Here is an 18,258-nt window from a genome sequence, read left to right as displayed (position 1 = left end):
CCGCCTCACGCAGGTGCTCTCCGGCCATGGTTGCTTCGGAGAGTACCTGCACAGGATGGGGCGGGAGCCGACCGCGCAGCGCCACCACTACGTGCGAGGTCGTAACGACACAGAAGGAGGCCGCCGAGCGGGCCCGGGAAAGAGACCCGGGCTCGGCCAGATGGGTTTGGGCGCTGGGACGCCCCCTGCGACCGCACTCGGCCGTGGGCTTTGGGTGGGAGAGCGCGGGGAACACCCCCGAGCCAGTTGGTGCCCCCGGGAGTGTGGGCGGGGAGGGGTCGGCGCGGGGGGACTCCCCGTGTCGCGCTGTGCTCCCACCAGGTGGGGCGGTGGATTCGGAGGCTCGGGGTGTGAGCTGATCCCGGTCCCCAGGGGGGACTCTCCCCGTTTTGGGTCGACACACCACGGGATAAGTCCCGGTGTCGGGGGGGGGGGGGGGTTAAGAAGGGTCGGGACGTGCCGGATCGCGCCTCCGACGCTGGTTCCTTCGGGACACCGGCTCTGGTCGGAGCACGAGGACACCAGGATCTGTGGGTGGACCGAGCTGGGGCTCCGGAAGCCCAATCCGAAGGTTCCAGGGATGGGGACATAAGAGGCCCGGTCTTATAGCGTAGGCATTAAGTGGAGCAGGAAGGTTCATCTTCTGACGCAGATACCCTAGCAACTCTATCTTGTATTTTATCGCGACGGTTAATTTTGTTTATGAGCTTTATTGTTTCAGGCATGTCAACACCTCCTATGCGACCGACTCGGTCCCCTCTCGTGTAAAAAAGAAAAGCTTGTTTCTTCTGAGAAACCTTTTGATCTTTAGGACAAAAACAGGACTGGAAATCACGGCATTTGCAAACGACGATGTCAAATAAATAATTGGTAGTTGTTTTGAAATTATCAATATTTTTCTGTAGGGCTGAGCTTCTGTCGGCCTTGTAAGTATACTTCATGATCTTTCTGTATTTTTTATGGTATTCTGTGGCTAGCTGTACGACGCGTGTATATGTAACAAAAGGAATAGATGCCTTTTCATAAAGACTGACGATCTTTTTCGCTATCCTCTCAACAATAACTGAAAAAGATCGTTCTCCTTTTCCACCCAAACTACGTCTCTTATGAGCACAGCATCTGAGTACGTCCTCTTAAGTGGGGAGTTGAGTGTGCCCTAAATCATTTGGATTGCTAAAAAGGGGATAGATAAAAGTCTGGCGAAGAGAACCAATTAACCAATTAACAAATTGGCAACCCAATTGGCAAATTGGCATTAATAAACTACCGGTCGGTAAGTGTCGGGGACAAAAACCCGATTACTAAGCTACCTGTCGGTAAAGTGTTAAGTGCGTCCAACAATAGAACATATTCAGTTGATACAAGCCGATTTTGATGAATCTTATGTGAGATATAGTTCTTCGAAAAATATTTAACATGTGTTTTTTTATCAGCAACCATCCACTTTGATGGGGTGAAAACAGCCCTCAATGTGGGGAGTCAAAACCTGATATTTTTTAGATATCTCAGAAACCAGAGGTCGAAAAAATTAAATTTTTCTTAAATTGTGTGTTTTCTATTGAGAAATGTAGTCGCGCAAGAAAATTTAGACCGTTTTTTGTTTAAACAATATATTAAAAATTTATTTTTTTTGCAGTTTCTCCTGGTTATTGTTAGTTCATTTTAATGTAAACACTCGTGTGTGATCTTTGATCCAAAATAAGGGATACATGTTTTAGGACTTTTACTCTTTTTGTCAATTAACAATAATTATGCATAATGAAATATAGTCTTGCACTGTCTACGACTTGTTTTGTAGAAGTATAAGCATTTAGTATAAGCGTGTATAGTATTTTGAACAATATCACTGGGTCATATGTCGTTTATTGTTTTATCAGTAGCTAAAGAAGGTAGCGCAAGCAGCAGCGTGACGCGGTGCTAATCACCGCGGCGCGGCAGTGTAAGGATACTGTTTTTTGTCCGCGATAGGTTCGACGATCTTTCGGACTTTGTCTGTATTTGCTCCGGGTGTGCCGACTACGATACTCCTTCAAACTCGAAGGACCACCTTCCAACTTAGAAGGAAACGAAATTAGTGGACACTATTTGACAAACTGTATTTAACTATGTACAAGAGCTAGAGTTACAAGAGCTAGGTGTGACTAGTGTCACTTCTAAATAGAATCTGACTAGAGACTTGATCCTCCAAAAACGAACGGTTCGGTCATCCTCATCTCCTTGGGAGTTTCATCCCTACTTCCTTGGGGGTTTCATTCCTATTTCGGAGACTCGGGTGTGGGCAGATATAAGCTAAGTGCTTGAAGCGGGCCTCAAGGTTCGCCAAGGCCGCACATGCTTGGCGACCGACCCTTGGTTTTTCCAGCAATCTGGAAACCATGCGCGCCGAAACTTCGACCACCCAGCCGCCCTGAGTCTAAGAGACGACAATTTTAGCCGTATGCAAGGGACTGCATCGAGGGTACCCAGGTACGGACAGCAATTTTATTAAGGTAACGGCGCTGACAGGCCCAACGCCGCACAGTGGGCAATTTGGACAAAATCCAGGAACTTTCGATAGGAATGAGGTACAGCGATGAAATTTTTTTAAAATGAAAGCTGCAACTTTGTAGAATATGGAAAAAATAGACAGATTGTGGTATGAACGTTTGTTAACCTCGAGAAAATTCGTTAAACGCGCACAAATTCAAGAAAATTTTAGTTTCTCCAATACCACGTGCGGAAAACATTTTTTTTTAAACATGCTATACATCATTTCCCATACATTTTTTCACGCTGATTTCAAATCTGGTCTCAAAATTTGTCTACGACCTCAGGATTTTGCAAAAAATAGATTTTTGTGACAAAAACTAATGAAGTCATTTTTTCGTTGAAATGATTGGATGGTAATAATCTCTCTATTTTTCCCATATGTTACAAAGGTTCAGCTTTCATTTAAAAAAAATTTCATCGCTCTACCTTATTCCTATCGAAAGTTCCTTGATTTTGAATCCGATTTTGTCCAAATTGTCCACTGTGCGCCGTAGCCAAACTACAAAAGTCACAAACTGGGCCCACTGCACAATAGCGATGTCCCTGCCATAAAACACCGCCCAACGCGAGCACCTACAGGTATCGACTGTTATAACCAATACGCCTGCAAATTTCAGCGATCATTGGATCTTCGGTCAAAATAAATCTGGAACCTTTTTAAACTGTGGATCCGTAAGAGAATCGAAACTGAGTTTTCTTCGTTGTATATGGTAGCTCTGAAAAGAGTTGATTTTATTTTAGGTTCTTCTTGTTCCAAATCTTCTTCGTCTTTGGGAACATTGAGAGGAGTCGGTTCGTCCGTTAGGTCGCCGAATATTAATTCTTGTTGCGTTTCCAAATCTACGTACACTGCTTCTCTGTACCTGTCAACCAGATCTATAATATTGTGTGCCAGTTCAATTTCCTTCCCATTCGTGTGTGTTTCCTGGTTATTGTTGCTGTAACTATATGTTTCCATCAAGATGTTTATGACATTCATCGGATTCACCTTTATATTTGCAAAAATGAATCTAAAACTAAACAATCAGGAAAAGTAAAAATAATATGATTATTGTATGTTTACCTTGATTATCGTCAGAAGTTATTTATGTGGCATTGTCTTTCGAAAGCAGTAGCCTTAAGATCTTAATATGCACGTTGCTTTGATAAAGAAGTCCCACACAATTCAAACCGTAACGCAGAAAGACTAATAGTACACGAAGTGTAAAGCCATATTTATACATTCTTAAGCTACTTTATATTTCCCCTTCTTTCACCCTAGTATCCAACAGACATTTTTGAAAATATTCGTTTCTGCTTCAAATGCTGTAAATGATCATGTAAATGGTGGCATTTGCCAGCAGTTCTTTTCAGAGCTACCATATACGAGGAAAACTCCAGTGTCGATTATTGTAAGGATCCACAGTTGAAAAAGGTTCCAGGTTTATGTTGACCGAAGGCCCAACGATCGCTGAAATTCGCAGGCGAATTGGCTATAACAGTCGGTACGCTTACACCACCGCGGAACGGTGATTAACACCGCGTTACGCTGCTACCTGCGGTACCTTCTTTAGCTTCTAATAAAATAATAAACGTCATGTAACCCAGTGTTATTGTTCAACATACTATACACGTTTATACTAAATGCTTATACTTCTACCAAACAAGCCAGAATTCATTCCCCCGCACGCCAGGTGTAAGACTACCTTTCGTTATGCATAATTATTATTAAATGGCAAGAAGAAAAAAAATCCTAAAACAAGTATCCCCTATTTTGGATCAAAGATCACACACCCGAGATTATATTAAAATGAAGTAACAATAAATGGAAGAAACTGCAAAAAAATCAAATTTTTAATGTATTGTTTAAACAAAAAACGTTTGTCAAAATTTTCTTGCGCGACTACATTTCTCATTAGAAAACACACAATTTAAGAAAAATTTAATTTTTTCGACCTCTGGTTTCTGAGATATCTGAAAAATATCTGGTTTTGACCCCCCACTTTGAGGGCTGTTTTCACCCCATCAAAGTGGATGGTTGCAGATAAAAGAAAACACGTGCGAAATATTTTTCGAAGAATTATATCTCTCATAAGTTTTATCAAAATCGGCTTGTATCAACTGAATGTGTTCCCTTGTTAGGCGACTGTTAGGAAGCATAGCGATGAGTTGTATTTTTTTATATTTTCAACTGCCAATAGGCCATTCCTGTCGTTACGAAACAAACTACGAGTGTTTCTTTACTTTATTTACACAACAAATATGATCCTGGATAAAAAAAAGTAAAATCCTCCAACGGAAAAAGGTTGAACTTTCGTGAGTTTTTTTTTCATTAAAATGTTGAAAATTAAGCTTTTTGGTGTACACAGAAGAAATTGTCCGATTGAGTTGAAATTTTTTACACGTTTTATTCGGTCGAATAGGCAACTTTTCCGCACTATTAGAATTTGATCACAGAAAAAATTTTTTTTCGCTCCACCCTAACGTACATATACAGGGTGTTTCGTAAATGGTAAACAAAACTTTAGGAATGGATTCCTAATGCTTAGAGATGAAAAAACAGTTTTATTAACATAAGTTCGGAAATGATTAGTTTCTGAGTTCTTAAAGTTTTTGTGTCATAATTCTCGTCATATCATCTTAAAAGAAATGTTCAATATATCCACCTCCTGTCTCAATACAAGCATCAGCTCGTTGTCTCATTGAGCTCCGAAAATGTTCCCAAATAAAGTGTCTAAACAAGAATAATACACCTCGAAAACGTTAACATAGACCGGCGATTACTTCAAAAATATTGCTGATGCCTTTAAACAGGCCTTTAATACGATGTGACGGGAATTGTGGCACAAAAACATTAATAATTCAGAAATTAATCTTTCCCGGATCTATGTTGATATAACTTTTTTTCTTCTCTAAACATTAGGAATCTATTCCTAAAATTTTGCCCACCATTTACGAAACACCCTGTATACATATATTGTGACGTGGCAAAATTACCTACGTCCCTCCGAACCGGTAACGAGAGGCCGGGCCGCACTCTAGCAGTGCCGATGCGATAACCGCAGTCGCGAGCGCTCTCCCTGGGAAAATCCGAAAATCCCAAGGGACTGATCCCATTTGTAACGTTGCAGGACCGTAGCGGGGTCCCAGGGGGACCCGGACACTTTTTCCTTCTCCAAGTACTGCGAAGAACCTCAACGAGAGGCGCTCAGGGGACGGCTCCGGAAAAGACCCCGCACGGAGACATCGAGGGAAGGATCAAGCCCGGGTTCGCCAACCTGGAGGCGCCGACGAGGGATGTCAGATCGGAGAACGAGATCATCTCCACCCCGTCGCCGCCTCGCCCAGAAAGAAATCAGGATCTGGCAGGGGAGTGGCTCGAGATCCCCCTCCGCAGGAAACAGCCAATCATTCGGGAATTGAATCGTTGACGAGCACAGCCGAAGACATCGCGGAGTACCGAATGCCGCGGGCCCCGGGCCCCGGGCCCCGGGCCGCAGGGTTCGGCCCTGCCGTCTGAGCGTATCCTATAGTCCCGAGCGTCGCGCCGGTGAAGGAAAATTTAGGAAAGTGGGGAACGCCTAGAGCTTCCGCGTTGCCGAGTTACCGCGAAGTAGGTCACTGTCGTTGGTCGTAACCGCGAGTAGCTTCTTAATCACTGCGTAACATACTAAGTCTTTTGAACTGCCACCGAAGATTGACAGAGGGTAGCTGCCGTGTTCCCGTACTTGCGAGCTGTGCAGATTGGTAAGCGCCGCACAGTGGGCAATTTGGACAAAATCGGATTCAAAATCAAGGAACTTTCGATAGGAATGAGGTAGAGTGATGAAATTTTTTTTAAATGAAAGCTGCAACTTTGTAGAATATGGGAAAAATAGAGAGATTATGGTACGAATGCTTTTTAACCTTGAGAAAATTCGTTAAACTTGCACAATTTCAAGAAAATTGTGGTTTTTCCAATACCACGCGCGAAAAAATTTTTTTTTAACATGCTATACATCATTTCCCATAGATTTTTTCACGCTGATTTCAAATCTGGTCTCAACATTTGTCTACGACCTCAGGATTTTGCAAATAATAGATTTTTGTGACAAAAACTAATGAACTGACGTTTTGAGTTACTTACGAAACATCGCATCTCGTCATCACTTGACGTATCGCTGTCATTGCTACTGGCACTTTCTGCAGACTGTGTGTGGCTGTAATGTACTATAAATTAGATATCCATTGTCCACAATTGTATTTTCATTTACAGAGGAAGTAAGGTAAGTATTTAATTTTTTTAACTCGCGTATTTTCATAAACGAAGTTCGTGAATCGATGTTTTACTAATATGAGTGAAATTTTCGGATCGGTTAAGTACACCGCTCGATTAAAAACGTCTGGGATTCCATTCTTTCGGTTATTTTGTCGTGAGTTTGAGTATCGTATTTTTAGATTCTAACTGAGCTTCTAACTGAGAACTGCATAATGCTTCGCTCTTTTCCAATTAACTGTCTCGTATCTCAAGTACGTGCGCGACTAAGTTTCTTATTCATCAGTAATTTCCACACAGGAACAAGCATTTTAGAATATCGGATTTAAGAAAGAAGAATATTAGTAAAAGATCGATTAAAGTTGTACCAAAGAAAGAAAGTAGCACCAGAAGTTAAAAGCTTCGTCGATGAAAATACGTAAGTTAAAAAAATTAAATACTTACCTCACTTCCTCTCTACATGAAAATATAATTGTGGACAATACATATCTAATTTATAGTACATTACAGCCACACACAGTCTGCAAAAGGTGCCAGCAGCAATGACAGCGATACGTCAAGTGATGACGAGATGCGAAGTGCTTCATGTTTCGTAAGTAACTCAAATACTTCATTATTATTATTTTTATTGTGTTTTATACAGGGTGAGTCACCAAACGTTAGCACCTCAAATATCTTTGTTGTTTCTAAAGATACGTAAAATATGGTAAGACAAAGTTGAATGGTACAATGGGGCTGACACGATGCAAAAAAAATTTTGTTTTTATGTCATTTTTTTGGAGATATCAAGGTCACCTTGACTTTTTAAAATGGAATCACCCTTTTTTAAACACCTACAATGATAGTCCCTTTCATTAGGAATTCAGTGACTATAATTAGTCCAAGGTCATTCAAGGTCAAGGACAGAAAAAACGTATGAAACTAAAATATGGAAGCAGAATACGTTTATCACGGTTGAAACTTGTAGGAAATAGTAAACATACTATGGTCGTAGTTAAAGTAAACATACTAAGGTCCTTCAATGTTATTCAGCATTCTTATTTACTATCAGTATGTTTCCAAACGCGATTCCGCTATGATATATTCGATGACTGAAAAGTGTGATATGATCGCGATTTACTGTGAATGTAGAAAAAATCCAGTGCAGGCCCGACTACTTTATGAAGAAAGGTACCCCTCGCGAAACACTCCTTCTAGACATACTTTCACTAATACGTACAGGTTGTTTCGAAGTACTGGAAGTGTACATGCAAGACAGTACAAACGGAAGAATCCCACGACTAATGAAGACAATGAAATTAATATTTTAGCAGCTATAGCTGTCAATCCTCACGTGAGTACGAGAAAAATTGCCCGGGAAGCAGGCATAAGTCAAAGTAGCGTAATACGAATTCTGGTCCGACATAAATTTCATCCGTTCCACTTATCGCTCCATCAAGAATTGCACGGGAATGATTTTCAAAATAGAATTAACTTTTGTCAATGGGGATTGCTTCAAAATCATTCATTTTTTTCTAATGTCTTGTTTACGGACGAAGCAACATTTACTAATCATGGCTCAATTAATCTACGGAACGCCCATTATTGGTCTGTGGATAATCCGCACTGGCTGCGAGAAATTGATCATCAAAGACAATGGAGCGTAAACGTGTGGTGTGGTATTTTGAACGACAAAGTAATTGGACCATATTTCGTTAACGGAATGATGACGGGACAGAAATACGCTCAATTTTTGCAAGAAGATCTGCCAATTTTGTTAGAAGATGTCCCTTTACAAAATCGCTACGATATGTGGTACCAACATGACGGTTGTCCTGCTCATTATGCACGAGTAGCAAGAGAAACGTTGGATTCTCGATATCCAAACCGATGGATTGGACGAGGCGGAACAGTTTCATGGCCAGCACGTTCGCCTGATTTAAATCCACTGGATTTCTTTTTATGGGGTCTGCTAAAAGAGACCGTGTACACGGATGCTCCAACAACAGTTGAAGATATGCGTCAGCGTATCATCACAGCATGTACGAATATCACGTCGGATACACTTACCAGAGTTCAACATTCCTTCAAAGCTCGTTTACAACAATGTATCGACGCAGACGGCCACCATTTCGAACATTTACAAAATACAGGTTTTACAAAATTTAATTTAAAACAAATTTCATCGCTCTACTTCATTTCTATCGAAAGTTCTTTGATTTTGAATCCGATTTCGTCCAAATTGCCCACTGTGTGACGACGTGACATATGTATATATATATATTTTTTTATATGAACTTTCTTTCTTGTGTAACAGACCTGGCTGCGCCAGGCCTGTTCCGAGCCGAACACGGCCGACGGATACCGAGATCCGCCGGCACCCGCGAGCGCCCCTGCGATCCCCGCACCACCGTACCGATCTTGGCGGGAACCGGAACCCGCCATGATGAAATACCGTCGCGCCGGATACAGGACGACGCCGGAAAAGTCGGCCGCGATCCGTACCGCACCGCACCCCCTCGCCTGGCAAGACGAGAGAGACGAGCCGGAAAACGGCCTCTTCGGTTCTCCGCCGTCATAGCGATAAGACGTACTTTCCCGATCCGATCTCTAGCCGCCGATACCGACCGCCCGATCACGACCGGAATCGTCCTTCGCGACGCCGAGAAGCCGCACGTAAGCTACGACTCGCGAGAGTATATTTTACCCGCGGAAATTGTAACCGCGAGTGTGCCGAAATTTCCGCGCGACCCGCGAGTCCAGAATACGCCGCTGCGTACGGCCATGACCCCGCCGTGATACGACACGCGCGCGAGACGCGAATCGCGACCGCCGACCACCGAGATGCGAAGCCGGGACAGTGACGAACACTTGAGAAACTCGTGCCGTTAATCTCCCGTTCCCGACCGCCCGTATCCTGCCGTAACCCTCGCGTTATCCCGCCGCGAACCTTGGCACGGCGAGCCAAATCCGGCCGCGAGGAACCGTTGTACGAGATCCGCCGGGAAACGGACTCGTTACACTTGTTTAGTGTGCTAATCAATCAGTGAAGTGTGTTTGCACATTTCGATATTCCCTGTTTATGTATAAAGATATAAAAAAGAGCCAGCTATTTATAACTTTAACATTTTGACGCCTGCAGACCACTAATTAATACTGTTAGAATTTTAATGTTTTATTAATTACCTTCGCTGCAGCTTGGTACATTATATGGCCAATCGCAGACAGTCGTTACAGGATTAAAGGCTGTTCCAGGGCCACAATCCATAATAAAAGTTCCCCCATTTGTGCATTGTAAAAACTTCTTGCACGTATCCGGGTGAGGTAGCAGTCCTGTATGATGTGGAGGACAAGCAATCTTTTTCATCGGTTGATGTTCACTGGACTCCAGTTTTTCATTACCGTATGTTCCATATTCGGAAGGGACAAATAGTGTTGTAGTATCCTTCTTAGACTCTAAGGAATCTGTTCAACATTTATTATGTGTGTTAAGTTTCAATGTAACGATTTTCATTTCGTTGACGGTACTATCGGTTTTGCCTTATCGTCTTGTTACCTTCACAACCTTTTACAGCATCCGGCCAATCGCAAACACTAATTGCGGGGTTGAACACTGTTCCAGGGCCACAATTCATGACAATTGTGCCACCATTAGCGCATTGCAAAAACTTTTTGCAGTCTGACGGATAAGGTAATAAACCTGTTACGTGCGGAGGACATCGTGGTTCCTGTAAATAAAATTGAATAGGTAAATACTCGTAGTAAATCCAGTGGCGGACAAAAGAAAGTTTAAAATTGGAATTTCTGTATGTGAATTTTAATAACTGTAGCAGTAGATGGGTTTTCAAATGTTCATAACATTTATTTAATCTGGAATATCCTCGCTACACTATACGACATCAAACTTCTTTTGTTTATTTGTCTATTTTCACATAATGCGTTAGCAATACGATTCCATTTTGTTCGACACATACACCGAACAAAAGTAAGTTAAGAGTCTTTTATATCGTAATAATATTAACAACTACCTAGTACTCATTTTCCGATATTTCCCTTCATTTCTGTGAATACATGGACTTTAACTAACATCTGCATCTCTAATTGCACAGATGTGAGTAAAATATCAACCCCAAGCATACTTCAAAGGTGGTATCCAATGTTTTTAAAGGGAAAAACAATTAAAAAATTCAAGTGCCCACCACAATTCCTAGATCTTAATCCCATTGAAAATGTCTGGACAATTTGAGGTGAGCATATTCTCTGAAGTGCACGTTCTAACAAAGAGAGTATTACTTTGGAAGCAAGTCAGAACACTACAAACAAAATTTACTAAATATGGATGTTACGGCTTTCTTTTTTTACAATGAAATAGAATTCTATTCTTTCGTAACCAATATTTAACCATTAAAGTAACGTAGATATACAATCAATAAAAATTTTCTTCCCTCTTAATTGAAATTATTACAGATAAAGAAGACCTATTTCTTGTAATGTTACGTATGGAGTAGTTTTCTCCCACGCTAGAATTTTCTAATCTCTTTCCTGAGAACGAAAAGCGTCCCAACAGGCCCCCTTTTATTACCGTATGACTTTTTTATATGAAAATCTCCAGAACATTCCCTTCCGGCATCCGCTAATTAAGATTCAGATAGGAAATATCCTGGATAACCTCTTATTAACCTCTTTTAACGAAAATCTAACTGAAGCCTGGTTTTCATTAGAAGTGACAAAAAATGTGAGTGTGACCCTACGTGATGTTAAATCTTAAACAGAGCACCCCTTTCATTTTCAAGGTATATAAACCCGTTCATTTTCATCCTCTTCGGTCAGTAGTCGGTCATTAATCGTGCAGTCACGTGTAGAGTCAAATCGCATTACACACATAAGAGTCAAATCTTAACATTATAGATTCCGTTAGTTCGGTATAGATTCTATTTGGCATTTTCATAATTGCTTTCTGATCCCGCATTGCCAGTGCGTCAAAACCGTGCATCATTGGTAACAAATTCTTTAATTGTATACTTGCTATAAATTCATTCGCGACACCCACACTTGTAACACTTTCAATTCAGAATATATTTGTCTTGTTTAGTGAATCGCGTAATCTATACACCCTTAATTATTGCCCAATATCCTAATCTAGTAATTGAACGTTCCCACACAATACAATCTTACCGCTCGGATTGTATCAATTACATTATATGTATATAAGTTACGAGGCCTACTAACTATCCTAGCGGGTCCCAGATTTCGCATTAGGTTCGTCCGCCACAAACCTTAATCCAACAAAGATTTCTCCAACATAGTGGCTCCCCAGTTTCGCATTGGGTGCGTCCACGAAATCTATACCATTCTAGCGGCTCCCCACTTTTGTATTGGGTTCTTCCGCATCCTACAGCTCCCTGATTTCGCATCAGGTTCGTCTTTGAGTCATCCAACTCCCTAGCGGATCCCCGATTTCGCATTGGGTTCATCCGCGCTGTTACACAACCTCCTAGCAGTTCCCCGGTTTCGCACCGGGTTCTCCTGCGCGTCTCTCCCAGTGACTCCCCAATTTCGCATTGGGTGCGTTCACGAAGTTTCATCCACCTAACAGTAATCATGAAGATAATCTAATGGCAAGGGATGTGATATTTTCGCTATCTAGATACGTGTATTACATTTAACTAACAATACCCAGAGATTTTTATATATTATTATGACATAATCTCATACTAGTATATTTATACTATTGATTTACAACTTATTTTTCCACATGCTGTATAATTTGTTCAATCTGGTTCCGAATAACAGTGATATTTCACTAATTATGAAAAATCGTTCAAGGTTAATATGTTATTGATTATAATATATATTGGCAAAATATTACGTTTAGTGAACCCAGCTCCAATGACTTTGACCTTGACATATTTTGTCAAGGACGTCATTTCGAACAGCTTTTCCCAATACATGTACCCGTCGCTCGGTCTTAGTTTCCGAGATAATCGCAAGAAACTTTGCGAATTTGTGGATGAAGCGGCAACTCCATCTTCAAAACAATAGACGAGATTCTATTATAGTTTATTCAAAAACAAGATATAGTTCAAGTTGGTTGGAGTTAGTGTGGCGAAGGGGCGTGGAAGGCTGGCCTGACAACCGGCCCGACCATATCTACAAAAACTCGTAAAAAGTGCAGAAGAATGCAAGCGTAGTCGGGCCGTCCCACAAGTGTTCCCAATTCCCCAAAACTTGGCCATAACTCCTAAACTTATGCGGGAAACTTGGTGAAATGATTGGATTGACTCCGTAGTACGTTTCCTCAACACAAGTATATTTTACCGTACCCAGTGTGCATGGGACTTGTTGTCTCGTCGACAACTCGTGACTCTCCTCGTGGTTCTCTCAAGATGGGAGAGTAGGAGAAATCTAGTAAGAGAGGAAAGTAAGGAGAAGAAAGTAAGGAGAGAACAATAAGGACGTGCGGAAAAGGGCAATCGCGGAAGGGTGTCATAAAAACCGGAGAAAGCGGAAAGGTTCGGCAGGGCCTGAGTAGACCTTAAACAGGCCTAACCGAGACCTGGGAAACACAAAAGAGTAACAGTTTGGTCCGCGTGGGTCTGGTCGCCAGATATGAACGAGAACTGACCAAACAATTTAGCGAAAATTGGTATTCTAAGGTTTTCGAGATCGCTGATAACAGATCTCAAATCGAAATTAAAAAAAAAGAAAACAAAATAGCGGATCCAATATGGCGAACGCTGTAACTGTATCGATTACATATCAATCAGGCGGCGTGCCGCATGATCAACGCGGTACCGCGGCCCACCACAACGTTTCTGGCGGTCCTGCCATCCTTGTCTTATTGAAGGACCGCAGAATTTCCCATTGACTGGGATGCGCGCGCATCGATCCCCACGCAATACGGATCGAAGGAGGTCGATGCGCGACTCACTCGCAAGCGGATCTCTAAGGTGTCCGGCGACAACAGGTACGCGGCGAAATAGTCAAACTAACTATGTTTGGCGTCGACCGAAGGTCGGAGTCGCCGGGGGGCCGGGACCACTCAGAAATGAGCGCGCGAGGAGGCAAGGAGAGACGGGAGAATCAAACCCTTCCCTTTTCGAAAAAAAATTGCACTTTATTCGGTGGGTTCTGGTCGTACGACGCACGAGGTGCGAGGCACTCGCGAGCGCGAGAGAGAACGCGCGAACGAGAGTCGCGAGCCGGCGAACGGACGGAGATCTTGCGCGTGCAAACTTCTGCCGTCGGATCGCGAAGAGGAAGTCTTGAGCGGCACGAAACGCGTGCCGCCGCGAGACGGAAATCTTCTACTCGGACGCCGGAAATCTTGACGCGAAGCAGAGTGCACGTAACGCGGCGCGGGAGATCGCGAGAATATTGCTACCGAATAATGCGAAATCGCGAGAGTCTCAGAGCGCGAGAGATGAGAATCTCTACTTATCGAGACGAGAGCGGACAGACGAGCAAACGTGTAGAGCGATACCTTGTTATTGAATGAGCGTTCAGAACGTTAAGAGAGCGAGAAGGCATACGCAGGTGCCTTAAATAACAAAGACCGTCGAATGTGGAGCACCGTGATTGGAGCTCGCACATCCGACGATCCTTGTTTGTCTCAATTTGAAGGATTCAAGCTGTGAAATTCGGCCAATGAGCATTGAAACGGTTGCTACGCGGTGTCGAGCAACGGCGACACGCGCTCTTGCCGCGTGTTGACATACGCGACAAAAACCGTATGAAATAGCGGTCGTCAGTTAGACAATAGGCACCGAATTCCACAGCTTGAATCCTGAACAAACTAGGTTGCCCTCGCCTCGTACACGCCTCAAACTGAGGAGTTACTCGTGCAAACCGCACGGTACCACAGCTGTTAATCTTGCAGACTGCGAGATACGGCCGTGACCACGTAGTAGTCCGAAGCGAGGCATATACGAGACGAAGGCAGCAAAATCGACACCGGAACAGATACCGTCCGAGTGCGGAGACAAATCGACTCGCGGTATCGTATTTCACAACGATTGGGTTTAGTGCAGTCAAGGTGAGTCCACCGACACCGGAAATCACCCGAACCCGCTGCCAAGTGACGACGGGTGCGATCCTCAGGCTTTGTTGGTTGACTGAGGCTTTGTACGTGTCGCCATACATGCACGTCTCCTGAGGATTCAGCAGAGTGCATGTGTGCTGCGACCACCTACGATCGCTCGCCGGGACCGCGACGGGTACTGTACAGCCTAAGTCACTCCACCAATACTGGAAAGCATCCGAATCCACTGCATAGTGACGACGGATGCAATCCTCAAGGTTGGCCGTGTGATCGAAGCTTCGTACGTGGCGCCATACGTGCACGCTTCCTGAGCTATCGGCCGTGTGCACGTATGTATGTTACGAGGATCCCCAGTCGTCCGTTAGAGTCGCGACGAGTGGAACAATAGGATTAAGTGCGGTCAAAATCGCCCCACCAACACCGGAGAACGTCCGAGCCCACTGCGAAGTGACCGCTGACGCTCTCTTCAGGATTGGCTGAGTGATCGTAGCCTTGCACGTGTCGCCACCTATGCGCGCCTCCTGAGAGATCGGCAGCGTGCATGTGTGTTGCGACGATCCTCATTCGTGTGGAAAAAGTCGTTCGGTCAAGTCGGTACGATCGCGAAGCGGAACACGCGTAAATCAAGAAAACAGAAACTAAACGATTACAACGCGTACGTTAAAAAATTGGTATTCTAAGGTTTTCAGGATCGCTGATTACGAATCTAAACTTAAATATTTCACAAGATAGCTGATTCAAATTTTAGTAATAATTCACGTTCGAGTTTTAACGCATTTATAAATAAAAATTACATATGTGTTTTGTAGTTATTCCTATTAAATTGCAAATGTAGAAACGTTAAGTTTTGAATCATTTAATAACAGTGATTCTTCGTTATCGTTATCCTCTGCGTGTATGTACTTTCACTGTCTTATGGGCTACTTGGTTCTGGTGGCGCTAATAAATCAACAGCCGCATATTGCCAACATTTTCTTACAGGGACCATAACTATTATAACCAAAAAGAAAAAAAGTCACGGAATAACAATTATTTCATCGACTAAAATCGTTCTGTTTACAAATAAGGATTATAAGTAACCGAAAATATTTTCCCTTGTTGGTAAATGTTATCATTAAGAGAAATTCATTTCGATCTCTTATCAAATTTACTTCGATCGCTAATTGCAGTTATTGATGGGACAAGTTTATTTCGGTCGCTCATAACAGTTATTGATGAAGGAAATTTGTAATAGTTATTATTAAGTAGTACAACTTTCAAATGGTAGAATGCTACAATCAAAATTTAATGTGACAAACATGGATTGGCTGAACTTGGGAATCCCTCCCCACTCTTCCTTTCGACACGTGAAATACGCCATTCTCTTCGTTTTGGCATGCTGAACACGAAATGTACGTGTAATTTTTGGCGCAAATGAATAGTTTTTGAGATATTCGCAAAAAACTACTGCTACTACTACATGAATCCTGCGTATACCTACGCGTCCGTGACGGGGCGTCGCGACGTGTATGTAGCAGACGTGGCTAATATTTGGCGAGATAAATATTTCAAATTCTATGCGACTTAATTAAAATACTATTTTAGGTAGGTTATATGATTTCAAAAATAAAAAAATATTTGTATTTTAACAATCTGAACCACAAAATAAAATATTTCTATTTTAACAGTCTGAAACACAAAGTAAAATATTTCTATTTTAATAATCTGAAACACAAAATAGAATATTATTTTCTGCATCGTTATACCTAATACTTTCAGAAATCGCATTACTTATAGGTAATTTAATATTTCTTATCTTAGCAATAATTTAAAGAAGAAATGGTACTTAATATAAGAAACTATTAGGTTGGAAAGAAAGTAATTTCGGGTTTCACTAATAGATGGCTTTATGTTTTGTTTGATTGCCTTCTGTTAACGTTGCATTTGTTTTCTTTCTGGCATTTCATAACTGCATCTTTTAGGTTACTTTTGAAGCAAATTACACGTAATTTTGATTAAAATTGTTAGTTTTACAAGAGATAATAGAAGAAGAGTCAGAGTCAACATTATAGACGACGCGACACCGAACAGCAGAACGCTAAAATACCTCGAACCGAGAACACACAAATCGCTAACACAGACAACACGTATCGTTCGAATCAAGAACACAAATCGATCGCGTCGAGAAGACAACTATCGCTCAAAGAAACTCGTTGTACACATTATACCTTGTCAACTGACTTGTGATTGTTAAGTTTTTAAATATACTGAATTGTTATTCCAAAACGTCGAGTTCCCTTTAAATAGACGTGGTTACCCTGTAACTTCTTCACGGCCCCGAATATCGTTCGCGAGCACGCGAAACGGGAGTTACGACCCCGCGAAGTCCGGCAGGCGGACTGACGACATTTCGGACGCCTCAACTGGTCATGAGAAATGGCTTGTTTACAATAACACACCTCGAAAACGATCATGGTTCAAGCGTGATGAATCAGCCCAAACCACGCCGAAAGCTGAATTGCACCAAAAGAAGATCATGTTGTCAGTTTGGTGGGATTACAAAGGTATTTTGAGCTTCTCCCAAGGAACCAAACCATTAATTCAGATGTTTATTGTCGACAACTAACAAAACTGGACATAGCAATCAAAGAAAAACGGCCAAAATTGGCAAATCGCAAAGGAATCGTGTTCCACCATGATAACGCTAGGCCACACACATCTTTGGTAACACATGAAAAGTTATTGGAGCTTGGTTGGGAAGTGATGTCACAACCACCATATAGCCCTGACATTGCACCATCAGATTATCATTTATTCCGAAGTTTACAAAACTCTTTGAATAGTAAAACTTTCACTAATGATGATGGTCTGAAATCGCACTTGGATCAGTTTTTCACCGAAAAGGATCAGAAGTTTTATGAACGCGGAATTATGAAGCTACCAGAAAGATGGCAAAAGATCATAGAACAAGATTGTTAAAGTAAAACGTTAGGCCTTTTACCGTACCCTGTGGAAAACCCCACATCCTAAGGTTATTGCGAAATAGCTGGTTCATTTTATTGAAGGTCGTCCTCCCTTCAGGTATGAAGGTACGCATCGCCGCCCTCGCGTTTGGGCATTTAGTTCTAACTGTGCGCCCGTCTTGTAGACACCTCCGACAACGGCTTCTTCCGATTAAATATATTTCTTCCACCGTCTTCCTGTATAATTACTTCCGCATAACCCCTCAACAAAGATGGAAAATATTTTATTGATTAAAGTTAATATTTGCCACATTTTCGTTTTATTTTTGTTTGACTACTGCTATTCGCATACAACAAGGAGCAGCGTTCCAAATTTGTATCTGTTAGGGTGTAACGGGTATACCTAAGGCCCGCGACTTCCCCGCCTAACACCGCGCCTACCACCGCTCCACTCCCGCTCACCAGCGAGCGCGCCGCAAGACCGCGGCCGAGCGCAGCCTCCCGTCGCGGCCGCGAGGTGGCCATCGCGACGA

General features: G+C 42.4%; 1 protein-coding gene across 5 annotated transcripts in view; it reads right to left on the bottom strand.

Moving 5' to 3' along the window:
• The window catches only part of LOC143363221 (uncharacterized), a 327,991-nt gene that overhangs the window by 259,288 nt on the left and 50,445 nt on the right, over nucleotides 1-18,258 (bottom strand). For all 5 annotated transcript variants that reach the window (XM_076803819.1, XM_076803820.1, XM_076803822.1 and 2 more), the window contains exons 4-5: nucleotides 10,299-10,470; nucleotides 9,929-10,207 (exon numbers count right to left, since the gene is read on the bottom strand). In XM_076803819.1, coding sequence (XP_076659934.1) covers nucleotides 9,929-10,207; nucleotides 10,299-10,470 — 451 coding nt within the window. The remainder of the gene's footprint in view (nucleotides 1-9,928; nucleotides 10,208-10,298; nucleotides 10,471-18,258) is intronic.

The sequence above is a fragment of the Halictus rubicundus genome, unplaced genomic scaffold (assembly GCF_050948215.1).
Source record: "Halictus rubicundus isolate RS-2024b unplaced genomic scaffold, iyHalRubi1_principal scaffold0028, whole genome shotgun sequence".
NCBI classification, from domain to species: Eukaryota; Metazoa; Arthropoda; class Insecta; order Hymenoptera; family Halictidae; genus Halictus; species Halictus rubicundus.
This window is presented reverse-complemented; position numbering and strand designations above follow the sequence as displayed.